The sequence below is a fragment of the Hemitrygon akajei genome, chromosome 1 (assembly GCF_048418815.1).
Source record: "Hemitrygon akajei chromosome 1, sHemAka1.3, whole genome shotgun sequence".
NCBI lineage: Eukaryota > Metazoa > Chordata > Chondrichthyes > Myliobatiformes > Dasyatidae > Hemitrygon > Hemitrygon akajei.
In genome coordinates, this window is record NC_133124.1 from 86651013 (window position 1) to 86664419 (window position 13407).

At 35.1% G+C, this 13407-nt stretch overlaps 1 protein-coding gene across 3 annotated transcripts in view; it reads right to left on the minus strand.

Moving 5' to 3' along the window:
- The window catches only part of ralbp1 (ralA binding protein 1), a 56350-nt gene that overhangs the window by 16773 nt on the left and 26170 nt on the right, over positions 1-13407 (minus strand). For all 3 annotated transcript variants that reach the window (XM_073047281.1, XM_073047301.1, XM_073047293.1), the window contains exons 6-7: positions 2732-2863; positions 53-163 (exon numbers count right to left, since the gene is read on the minus strand). In XM_073047281.1, coding sequence (XP_072903382.1) covers positions 53-163; positions 2732-2863 — 243 coding nt within the window. The remainder of the gene's footprint in view (positions 1-52; positions 164-2731; positions 2864-13407) is intronic.

Consider the following 13407-nt stretch of genomic DNA (forward strand, 5'->3'; position numbering starts at 1 on the left):
ACTGGCATTTTATGCATTAAGTAGGATTATATCATATTGCAGCTGAGCATACCTGAGCTAGTAGAATATTAATGACCTCCTCTTCATTCTCATTCATTTCTTCTTTAGAAACTTCTTCCTTTGAAAGGCTAGCAATTTCTTGAGCAATCTTTGTTTCACATTCCTATAATAACATAGAAGCAAACAGATAAAATCACTAACATGTTTCGAGTATTTCTATTACGTCAACAATTTCTCCTGTCTATTAGATGCACTCTTCTGATTTGTATTCCACTTAGGTATTATAATGATTCCATTTTCTCAGGCAAATGATGGATCATATTTAAGCTGGACGGTCAGTCTTGTCCCTGTGTAAGGGAGTCTTAAACTACAGATCAGAGTATAAGGAGAGAGGGGACACATTGAAAGGGGTAAGCTTTTCCACACAATGTGGTGGGTATATGGAATGAGCTACCAGGGGAAGCTAGAGGGCACATAATTGCAACACTTAAAAGATATTTGGTGGGGTACATGGATAAGAAAAGTTTAGAGAGGTAGAGAATCAAACAGACAAATGGAATTAGCTTTGAAAAGTACCTTGATCCAACGTGGGATTTGAAAATAAGAGCAAGAACTTTAAATTGAGGCATTGTTTAAATGGGACCCAGTATAAGTCATTAAGCACAGGGGCGATGGGTGAATACAGACCGATGAGTTTTGGATTAGTTTGCTTATAGGTGATGGAAGATAGTAGATCAGGCAAGAGAGCATTATAGCTGTCAAGCACACAGTGAATAATGACAAGGATTTCAGCAGATGAACTGAGGCCAGATGAACAGAAAAAGGAAACGTAAACACTACTAACTAAAAAATTCTGTTAGGGGTCACTGCAGATTCGCTAAATGACATGGGTGTGTGTTTTTAATTTAAGCGCCGCTAACAATTTTTAGATTCAAAATGAAAAAAGTGTATCTCTATTCAATGCCTGTTAATACAGCAGTAAAATTGGAAAACAATTCAAATGAAAGATGTATCAGGCATTTATTCTGTTTTGAAAGTGAGAGGCAAGGAATAGATGCTCAATAGGACTCCAACATCTAAAGCTAGGTTAGAACACCTGTTTGAATCCTTACCAAATTAAGGGGGAGATAAGTGCCCAGAATCAAAACTTCCAGAAACATCAGCGGTGGGAAATATGGGAAGCTTCAGCTGGGTGTAAGGGCGTAATAAAAAATTGTAACAATTCAACTGAAAATTCTAATGTCCATAAGACCATAAGGCATGGGAACAGAATTAGGCCATTCAGCCCATTGAGTCTGCTCCACCATTCCATCACGGCTGATCCCTAATCCCACTCAACACCATACACCTGCCTCCTCGCATATCCTTTGAATCCCTGACCAATCAAACTATCAACCTGCTTTAAGTATACCCACGAACTTGGCCTCTACCACAGTCTGAGGCAGAGCATCCAGATTCACTATTCTCTGCTAAAAAAATTCCTCCTTACCTCTGTTTTAAAAGGTTGCCTCTCAATTTTGAGGCTGTGCCCTCTAGTTCTGGATACCCCACCAAAGAAAACATCCTCTCCACATCCACCTTATCCAGTAAGTTCAACATTTGATAAGTTTCAATGAGATAACATGTCATAACATAGAAGCTGATACATGAGAGATAAGGGAGCTGGGTACCTGAAGTCAGAGACGTGTAAAGTTTCCTGCTAATAAAAAGCTAGAATATAGTAATCTATTTCTATTGAATCAAATCTAGGATTAAAGCCCGATTTGACAGTCAGCCCCGTCTGTTAATTTTAAAGGCTGGATGGTTGGGGGAGGTGGCAATGAATGAGACACAACACAATCTGGAGCAGTTAGATGACAGGTGCAAAAGCAGAACTCTGCTACTACCCTTCCCTGCCAGCTGAAGCATCAGCACCAATAACAGAACTAATGTGGTAAAATTACATATGAAGAAAGAAGAAAAAAGTCAGAGACGACAGAATTCCAATGCATACAAAATAGTATGTAATTTTACAGTTATGCCATGTGTTATACTTGCATAACATTTCTAGTAAAAGTGCTTTAAGCTTACAGGAGAAATAATAGTAGCTGGGATACAAAATTATTGATGGATTATTAGCTAACAATATAGAAAACTGCAATAATAACTAGAGACATTATGTACATCAAACTGGGAATCTCAATTAATTAAATCATTTGACTAAAAAGCTAGTGGCAGATTATTCTAAAATTTCACTAGTTCAACTGGAAACCTGGAAAGAGAATCTGCCATTTTATTCTAAGTGGCTTTTATGTAGGTGCAGTTCCAGAGCACTCCATTTGATGTAACTGTGAGTAACACAGCGAGCTGCTTAGGTGTAACAAGTAATCTAGCTTTCAGTTGTGACTCTTTCCACGTTGCAGCAATGCCCACCTACACATAATAAAGGTCATGTTTGTTTGCTCATAATTTTGATTTATAAACTCTCCTGAATGTCTTTTTCAATGTATATAGCCTTATTTTTTTGGTTGTTGCTGGTCTCTCAGTAGGGATTGAATTCTAAATTAGAATACTGAAAAACTATTCTTAGCAGTAGCATGAAAATGTACAGGAACACCATCTTAATCCAAAAGCATGAAACCTTCTGACTTAATCAAACACATTACAAACACAGATGAGGAGAAGGCCTTTTAGGTTCTTCTACAACTCTTATGTTGACCTTGCCATAAAGGAAAGATCCACTGAAACTCACCTGCCTTTTAGCTTCACGAAGTTTCCGCTTCAGTGCTGTTAAAATTCGTTGCACTTCCCATAACCTCTCTTCTTTGGATAGGTCCTTTATGCCAGCTTGCAGATCTCTGTGCAAGCAATTCAACAGAAATTCCTGGGGGTGGGGGGGGGGGGGGGAGTGTGAAAAACATAAAACAATAAAGTATCCAAGAGATATAACAGAGATACATAATAAGCAAATGCCCAGTTCCCTTTAAATTTCCTCTAAATCAGAGGAAACCTGGGGTCCACAAACACCTTGGTTTATGGTAGGGGTTCATGGTATATAAAAGGTTGGGAACTCCCGCTTCAAATGCTTCAACATGGGCTAAACGATTATTACTCAAGTGAAACAAGCATTCTGGCTCATGTATCTTAGTCACTCAAAACCAATCCCACAGGGATGTGGATTTTAAAACCATGACAATTACCATTTTTGCCACTCAAAAACAAATCTACATCGAGGAAATTTATGAAAGCAATTCATCTTAAATGCCAATCATTTGTTATACAGCTACATACACACATCATTGGACAGAACTGCCTGGTCAAAGTTGTAATTGCCTTTGGTGGAAAAGACTACACTGGTGCTGGGAAGTTTGTGAACCCTGTAGAATTGTATTTTGACATAAATATAACCTAAAATGTGATCAGGTCTTCACATGGGTCCTAAAACTAGATAAGAGATCTCAATTAAATAACACAAAAAAACATTACACTTGTTCATTTGTTTACTGAGAAAAATGATTGCATATTACTTGCATTTGTTGGAAAAAGCATGAGAACCATTGCTTTCAGTAACTGGTGTGACCCCCTTAGACAGCAATGATTTCAACCAAACGTATCCAGTAAATGCACATCGCTTAGAGGAATTTTAGGCCATTGCTCCTTATTAAACTGCTCTGACTCTGGGATGTTGGTGAGTTTCCCTGCATGAACTGCTTGCTTCAGGTCCTTCCACAACATTTCTATAGGATTAGGTTCAGGATTTGACTTGGCAATTCCAAAGCACGAATTTTCTTCTTTTTCAACCATTCTGTTGTTGATCTATTCTTGTCTTTTGGATCACTGTCTCATTGCATTACCCAACTTCTATTAAGCTTCAGGTGATGGACTACTAACCTGACATTCTCCTGTACATTGTTCCTGCAGCAATTGCAAGCTGTCCAGGCCCTGAGGCAGCAAAGCAGCTCTAAACCATGATGCTCCTTCCTTTCACCATGCTTCACAGTTGGGATCAGGTTTTGGTGTTGGTATGCAATGCCCTTTTTCCTCCAAACATAGTGATGTGCATATCTGCCAAAAAGTTCAACTTTAGTCTTGTGTGTCCATAGAACATTGTCCCAGAAGCATTGTGAAGCATCCAAGTGGTCTTTTACAAACTTGAGAGGTGCAGCAATTTTTTTTTTGGAGAGCAGTGGTTTCTTCCATGGTGTCCTTCCATGAACACCATTCTTCTTCAGTGTTTTTCTTCTAGTGAACACATGAACAGAGTCTTTTGCAAGTTCTAAAGATTTCTGCAGGTCTTATGCAGTTACCCTTGGGTTCTTTTTCACCTCCATCAGCAATGCACATTGTGCTCCTGGTGTGACCTTTGCAGGATGCCCACATCTAGGAAGATCAGCAACAGTACTGACTTTACTCCATTTGTAAACAATTTCTCTTACTGTGGATTGATGAACACTCAGGTCTTTAGAAATGCCTTTGTAGCTTTTTCCAGCTTCTTGCATCTCTACAATTCTTCTTCTAAGGTCCTCTGAAAGTTGTTTTGATCGAGGCATGATGGACATAAACATATCTTTCTTGAAAAGGACAAGTCCTGTCGGGGGGCGGGGGGGGGGGTGCGTGTGCGTGAGAGAGTTTTTTTTTTAAAAAGGGCAGGGCACCTCTACAACCCACATCCCCAATCTTATCTCATTAATTGGAACACCTGACTCCAAACAGCTTTTGTACAAGGCATTACCCCAGAGGTTCACATACTTTTTCCAACAAATACATGTAATATTGGACCATTTTTCTCAATAAATAAATGAACAAGTATAGTGTTTTTCTGTTATTTATTTCATTGTGTTCTCTTTATCTAGCTTTTAGGAGTATGTGAAGAACTCATCACAGTTTAGGCCATATTTATTCCTAAATAGAGAAAATTCTACAGAGTTCACAAACTTTCTATCACCACTGTACTGGTACTCAATGACTTTTTAAAAATATTCTTATTTCTTTCCCTCAAGTTACTGGCTCCCATACCTCTGCCCAATTCCATCTTAAGCTGAACAATGGAAAATTCAACAATGCCACTTTCTGGGTACTTAACTTCAGCAATAAAGCTATACAGTGCCTAGAAAAAGTATTTGCATTTTCATGTTTTATTGTTTTACAGCACTGAATCACAGTGGATTTAATTTGGCTTTTTTTGACACTGATCAACAGAAAAAGACCTGTGTCAAAGTGAAAACAAATGGGGACGTCACGTGATGACGTAGGATCGAGACGCTGGAACCCAGCTCTCCCGTAAAAAATCAGTAAATTAATGTTTAAGTGAAGAAAAGTTAGTCAATACTTTCTAAAAGTTACTCATAAACTACTCCGGATTGTTTCAAGTTATGCCTCACAAACAGAAGATGAAGAAAACTGCTACTGTGAAGACAACGCAAGTTGGAACAGAATCAAGGCCCACTTCTGCCAAAGAACCGCGGGCTCAGGTACATTATACCTCCGGCGATACAGAACAGGAAACTGCGGCAACATCAACCATTTCTAAAGAAAAAGACCAACGAGAACTGCGCAAACGTGAAGGAAGGAGCATGCGCAAACGAGAGCAACCTGAACTACAAATCCCAGTTACGATTGAAACCCTGAAAGTGAATCTGAGGTAGATTCAGATTCTCTGGAAAAATCAGACGAAGATGGAGGTAAAAGTTTTTCTGGAAATATAGAAAAGACTTTGATGCAAATAATGCTTAAATTAGAAAAATTAAACGCATTAAAAGTAATCCAAAAAAAAGATAAATATGGAGATTATGTTTGAGAAAATGACAAAAAGACAGGAAAAAATGGAAAAGAGAATTATAGATTTGGAAACTACAACGGAAAACATGGTTGAAAGAATGAATAAAATGGAACATGATATTACTGCCTGGACATCAGAAAGAAAACAAATGTTGGAAAAAATTGATAAGCTTGAAAATTTTAGTAGATGAAACAATATTAAAATTGTTGGACTTAAAGAAGATATAGGAGAAGATCCAATAAATTTTTTTCAAAAATGGATCCCCGAAAAATTGGAAATGGAAGGAGAAACTCTAATTGAAATTGAAAGGGTTCATAGAGCCTTAAGGTCAAGACCTCAAGCTGATCAAAATCCACGATCAATTTTGATAAAATGCTTAAGATACCAAGATAAAGAAAAGATCCTGAAGGCGGCTGCCCAATGTGCCAAAAAGAGAAAAGGGCCATTGATGATAGCAGGGAAGGCAGTTCTTTTCTATCCTGATATAAGTTATAACCTTTTGAAGAGAAAGAAGGAATTTAACCCAGCGAAAAAAGTTTTATGGGGAAAAGGGTTATAAATTTATAATGCGTCACCCAGCAACACTGATAATTTTTTTGGAGGAGGGAAAAAAAAGATTTTTTACTGATTATCGAGAAGCGGGGGATTTCGCACAAAAACTCCCAACTACTTACTAATTACACATAGACATTTCCAAGTGTAATGGATTAAAGATGAAGACAGAGACAATGAATGGAAGTGATGGACATTTAAGGATGACATAGGGGAGAAAAGCAAAATTTCAGAAATACTAATTGAGAATAGTATTTTTTTCTTCTTATATATATACTTTTTTATGTTGCGGGGGGGCTGGGGAGCTTTGGATCGATTACTGCGGGATTCACGTGTGTAATCATGGCGATTGCCATGACCCGTACAACAGAGGGGGGTAATGTTGTGTTCTTTTTTTTTCACAACATTAGTAGGGGGGTATTTTGTTTTTTTTTATATACTCTATTTTTCTTCTATCTTTCTGCCTGGATGATCGGTGGGGACACACATAGCAACATGGAGAATTTTAGAAAGATTTCCCAAGATACCGCGAAAGTTGAAAGATTAGGTATTATTATAGATCGGAGTAACATAATTGAAAATAATGACTAATTTCCTGAATTTTTTAAGTTTTAATGTTAATGGGCTTAATGGACTGGTGAAAAGAAAAAGAATCTTTACATTTAAAAAAAATGAAAATAGATATAGCTTTTTTTTTACAAGAAACACATTTAACAGAGATAGAACATCAGAAATTAAAAAGAGACTGGGTTGGAAATGTTATTGCAGCTTCATTTAATTCAAAGGCAAGAGGAGTTGCAATTTTGGTTAATAAAAATTTACCAATTAAAATACAAAACATATTAATTGATTCGGCGGGGAGATATGTAATTATACATTGTCAAATTTTTTCAGAACTATGGACTCATGAATATTTATGCACCAAATGAAAATGACGTAAAATTTATACAAGAGGTCTTTTTGAATTTGGCTAACGCACATGACAAAATATTAATAGGTGGAGATTTTAACTTTTGTCTAGATCCAGTTTTAGATAGATCAACAAAGGTTGTCACAAAATCAAAAGTAGCAAAATTAACTCTATCATTGATGAAAGACTTATATTTGATTGATATATGGAGAAGAATTAACCGAAAAGAAAGAGATTATTCATTTTATTCAAATAGACATAAAACATATTCAAGGATAGATTTTTTCCTATTATCAACGAATATGCAAGATAGAGTGAAAAATATGGAATATAAAGCGAGAATATTGTCAGATCATTCTCCTTTGATAATGACAATGATAATGATAGATAAAGAGGAATCAATTTATAGATGGAGATTTAATTCAATATTACTAAAACGTCAAGATTTTTGTGATTTTATGAAAAAGCAGATTCAGTTTTTTTTAAGATACAAATTCACATTCAGTTGATGATAAATTTATATTGTAGGAAGCAATGAAGGCATATTTGAGAGGGCAGATAATGTTATACTTCTAAAATTAAGGAATATATGATAGAAATAGATCAATTGGAAAAAGAGATTACAAAATTAGAAAAAGAATCTCAAAGACATATGACAGAAGAAAAACGAAGACAACTTATTAATAAGAAGTTACAATATAATACACTTCAGACGTATCGAACAGAAAAAGCAATTATGAGAACTAAACAGAGATATTATGAACTAGGTGAAAGATCACATAAGGTCCTTGCATGGCAGTTAAAAACAGACCAGACTTTTAAAACGATAAATGCAATTCGAACAAGAGTAAATAAAATTACTTATAAACCTTTAGAAATTAATGAAACTTTCAAGAATTTTTATTCTGAATTGTATAAATCAGAATCACAAAATGATAATGTCAAGATAGAAAGGTTTTTATCACAAATAACTCTTCCAAAATTAAATACGGAAGAACAGAAGGGATTAGATATGCCTTTTACATTAAAAGAGGTTGAAGAAACTCTAGGATCATTTCAAAGTAATAAATCTCCAGGAGAAGATGGTTTTCCGTCTGAATTTTATAAAAAGTTTAAAGATTTATTAATTCCTCCTTTTATGGAGTTAATACATCAAGCAGAAAGAACGCATAAACTTCCAGAATCTTTTTCGACAGCTATTTTAATAGTATTGCCAAAAAAAAAGAGATCTTTTAAAGCCAACATCATACAGACCTATTTCTTTGTTAAACACTGATTATAAAATAATAGCAAAAATCTTATCTAACAGACTATCTAAATACTTACCAAAATTAATACATATGGATCAAACAGGATTTATTAAAAATAGACAATCGGCAGATAATGTAACTCGGTTATTTAGCATAATTCATTTGGCGCAAAAGAGGGAGGAAATGAGTGTGGCAGTTGCTTTAGATGCAGAAAAAGTATTTGATAGATTGGAATGGGATGTTTTATTTAAGGTATTGGAAAAATATGGATTAGGGGTATCTTCTATAAAATGGATTAAAACCCTAAATATTAATCCCAAAGCTAAAGTAGTGACAAATGGTCAAATTTCAACACCATTTCAGTTAACAAGGTCAACTAGGCAAGGTTGTCCATTATCACCTGCTTTATTTGTGTTGGCGATAGAACCATTAGCTGAATTAATTAGAATGGACCCAGATATTAAGGGTTTTAGAGTTAATCAGGAAGAATACAAGATTAACTTATTTGCTGATGATGTTCTGCTTTATTTAACAAACCCATTGCACTCGTTGCGTAAATTATTGTATAGATTAGAAGAATATGGGAAAATATCAGGTTACAAAATAAATTGGGATAAAAGTGAAATTTTACCTCTTACTAAAGGAGATTATAGTCAATGTCGATTAACAACTCAATTTAGATGGCCGGCAAATGGTATAAAATATTTAGGTATAAGAGTTGATAATGATATAAAGAACTTATATAAATTAATTTACTTACCATTATTGAAAAAAATTCAAGATCTTGATAAATGGGTGATATTACCAATAACATTAGTAGGTAGAGTAAATACCGTAAAAATGAATATATTCCCTAGACTACAATACTTATTTCAATCACTACCAATACAATTACCCCAGAAGTTTTTTCAAGAGTTAAATAAATATGTGAGGAAGTTTCTTTGGAAAGGTAAGATGTCAAGAATATCGTTGGAAAAATTGACATGGAAATTTGATCTAGGAGGGTTACAACTTCCAAATTTTAAGAATTATTATAAAGCAAATCAACTTAGATTTATTACATCTTTTTTTGAGAAAGATAGACCGGCATGGATTAGAATAGAACTAGATAAAATAGGAGAATACACCAGAAGATTTTATATATAAATGGGAATCTAAATGGATATGGGAAAAGAAAGAATCTCCTATATTAAAACATCTGATTGACTTATGGAATAAGATACATGTTGATGATGAGACGAAGAAATCTTTATTAGCAAAGAGATCTTTAATTCAAAATACTTATTCTTTTACAATGGATAATCAACTTTTATATAATTGGTTTCAAAAAGGGATTAGATGTATAGGAGATTGTTTTGAAGGAGGTATATTAATGTCATTTGATCAATTAAAGAATAAATATAAAGTATCAAACAACACTTTTTTGTTACTTTCAATTAAGGGCTTATTTAAGAGAAAAATTAGGTCAAACAATGTTATTGCCAAAATCTAATGAAATAGAAACTTTAATTCAAAAAGGAAAAACTAAAAAATTTACTTCTTGTATGTATAGCTTGATTCAAAAACAGGCAATTAAACAAGGAGTCCCTAAGTCAAGACAAAAATGGGAAAGTGACTTGAATATTAAAATTGAAGAAACAAATTGGTCAAGACTATGTCTTGATAGTATGACAAATACAATAAATGTCCGGTTAAGATTAGTGCAATATAATTTTTTACATCAATTATATATTACACCACAAAAAATAAATAAAATAAAATCCAAATTGATCTGATCAGTGTTTCCGATGTAACCAAGAAATCGGTACTTTTTTACATTCTACTTGGTCTTGTTCTAAAATTCAACCTTTTTGGACAAATTTAAGAGTTTTATTGGAACAAATTATTGGAACACAACTTCCACATAATCCAATATTATTTTTATTAGGTGATATTGAAGGGATAAAATCAAAACCCAAATTGAATAAATATCAGAAAGAATTCATAAAAATTGCACTGGCAGTAGCCAAAAAGGCTATTGCAGTTACTTGGAAATCAGATGCATACTTAAGTATAGATCGTTGGAAGAATGAAATTTCCAGCTGTATTCCACTTGAAAAAATTACTTATAATTTAAGAGATAAATAGGAAACATTTTTGAGAATTTGGCACCCTTATTTACAAAAGACAGCATTAAATATATAGGTGCTCTGAAGATAAAATAATTGGTTATTTAGGGAAATAAATAAATATATATATATACTGAAGTTATTACGAACTCCGTGGAGCATGTGGGGATCTTCCGATATCCAGGCACTCTTTCTTTCTTTCTTTTCTATAGGGATGTTGGGGGGGAGGGGCTAAGGGGAAGGGGGAAGGGTATATTTCTTTCTTCTTTCTGTAATTATTTGAAAACTCAATAAAAAGTTTTTTTTAAAGTGAAAACAAATCTCTACAAAGTGATCTAAATTAATTACAAATATAAAACACAAAATAATTGATTGCGTAAGTATTCGCCATTTTTAATATGACACACCAAATCATCACTGGTGCAGCCAACTGGTTGTAGAAGTCACATAATTAGTTAAATGGAGATCTGTTTTTGGAGACCTGTGTGTGGTCAAGATGTTTCAATTGATTGTAATAAAAATAAACCTGCATCTGAAAGGTCCAACTGCTGGTGAGTCAGTACCCTGGTAAAAACACCATGAAAACAAACGGACACTCCAAGCAACTGCGAAAAGTTTACTGAAAAGCACAAGTCAGGAGATGGATACAAGAAAATTTCCAAAATCACTGAATATCCTTTGGAGTGCAGTTAAGTCAATCATCAAGAAATTGGAAAAAAATGGCACAGCTGTAAAACTGCCTAGAGCAGGCCATCCTCTAAAACTGAGTAACCGTGCAAGAAGGGGACTAGTGAGAGAGGCAAACAAGAGACCTATGACAACTCTGGAGGAGTTTTAAGCTTCAGTGGCTGAGATGAGAGACTATGCATACAACAACTGTTGACTAGGTGCTTTACCAGTCACAGCTTTATGGGAGAGTGACAAAGGGAAAGTCACTGTTAAAAAAAACCTCACAGAAACTCAGCTAGTGTTTGCCAGAAGGCATGTGGGAGACTCTGAAGTTAGCTTCACTGCAACAGGCCCTGCCTGGAAGGCTTGTGAAGGTAGAGGGTAAAATCAATGCAGAAAAATATAGGGAAATCCTGGAGGAAAAGCTGATGCAGTCTGCAAGAGAACTACAACTTGGGAGAAGATTTGTTTTCCAGCAAGACAATGACCCCAAGCATAAAGCCAAAGCTACACAGGAAACTCTTAAAATCAACAAAGTTAATGTCCTAGAGTGGTCAAATCAGAGTCCAGACCCCAACCCAACTGAGAATTTGTGGCTGGACTTGAAAGGGGGTATTCACTCACAATCCCATGCAATCTGAGAGACTTGAGCAGTTTTGTAAAGAATGGAGTAAAGTTGCAGCATCCAGATGTGCAAAGCTGTCATCTATCCACACAGACTCAAGGCTGTAAATTGCTGCCAAAAGTGTATCTACTAAATATTGATTTGAAGGGGTGAGTAATTATGCAATCAATTATTTTGTGTTTTAACAACTGTAATTAATTTAGACCAATTTGTACAAATTTGTTCTCAGTTTGACATGAATCTTTTTCTATTGATCAGTATCAAAAAAGCCAAATTAAATCCACTGTGATTCAATGTTGTGAAAACATGAAAACATCCAAGGAGAGTAAATACTTTTTATAGGAACCGTATATCTAGTAAGTAGAGAAATTGGAGTATGCACTTCCTTAGTTCAAGTTAAATTTATTGTCATTCAATTGTGTACATGTATACCACCAAATGAAACGAAACTCCTCCCAAACAAGGTGCACAAAACAATACAAATAACTCTCACACAATATATCAAGTAGTATCACCACAAATTAATTAACAAGTAACAAAATATATTTCAGAGGATGAACATTTAGCACAAGGTGCATTATGATGCAAGTTAAAAGGAAAACAGTACAACACTACGGTCGCTTCATGCATGATGAAACCATGGCAGTGAAAAGGGGTGCAGTAGTCTCACAGCCTGGGGGAAGAAGCTGTTTCCCATCCTAACAGTCCTTGTCCTAAACTCTATAAACCCAGAATTTAAAAGAAAGCAAGAAACGTAATGGGAACAAAATGAAAAAGGGAAATAAGATAGTCACTAAGCCCAAACAGTGACAGCCTCCCAAAATGTTTTGCTGAGATTGACTGCTTGGCACGTTTGCAGTACAGACAGCATTAGCAAAGCAGAATCAAAGAATCCTGCCTATTACTTCAGAATGAAAATTAAGTTTATCATTGATTATGTACGCTGTTAAATTTGATGTTCTGCAGGAGCAGCACAGTGTAAGACATAAAAAAGTTACAATAAATAGAGCAAAAACAGAGTTGTGAGGTAGTGTTCATGAGTTTGTGGGCCCTTACTGAATATAATAAAAGCTGATCTTGCAACTGAGAGCAACATGTTGAAACTTTACAGTGCACCATTTATATTATCATTGCTTATTGCAGACAACCAATTACATTGGGTGCACAATGTTTACCACTTATCATTACCAAAGCAATTAATAGCAAACATAGTGCTTATGCCTTTTCAGTACACTAACTATTGTATTGTAGCCATGCGGGCAGCAGTGGAAAGGATTCACAGCTTCAAGTTCCTGGGTGTCAACATCTCTGAACATCTATCCTGGGAACAACGTATTGATGCAATTTTGAAGGAAAAATACCAGCAGCTATATTTTATTAAGAGTTTGAGGAGATTTATTATGTCACCAAAGAATTATGTCACTAGTGAAATTTTTATAGATGTACTGTTGTCAGCATTCTGACTGGTTCCATCACTATCTGGGGGTGTCAATGCACATGATTAGAAAAAGCTGCAGGGGGTTGTAAACTCAGCC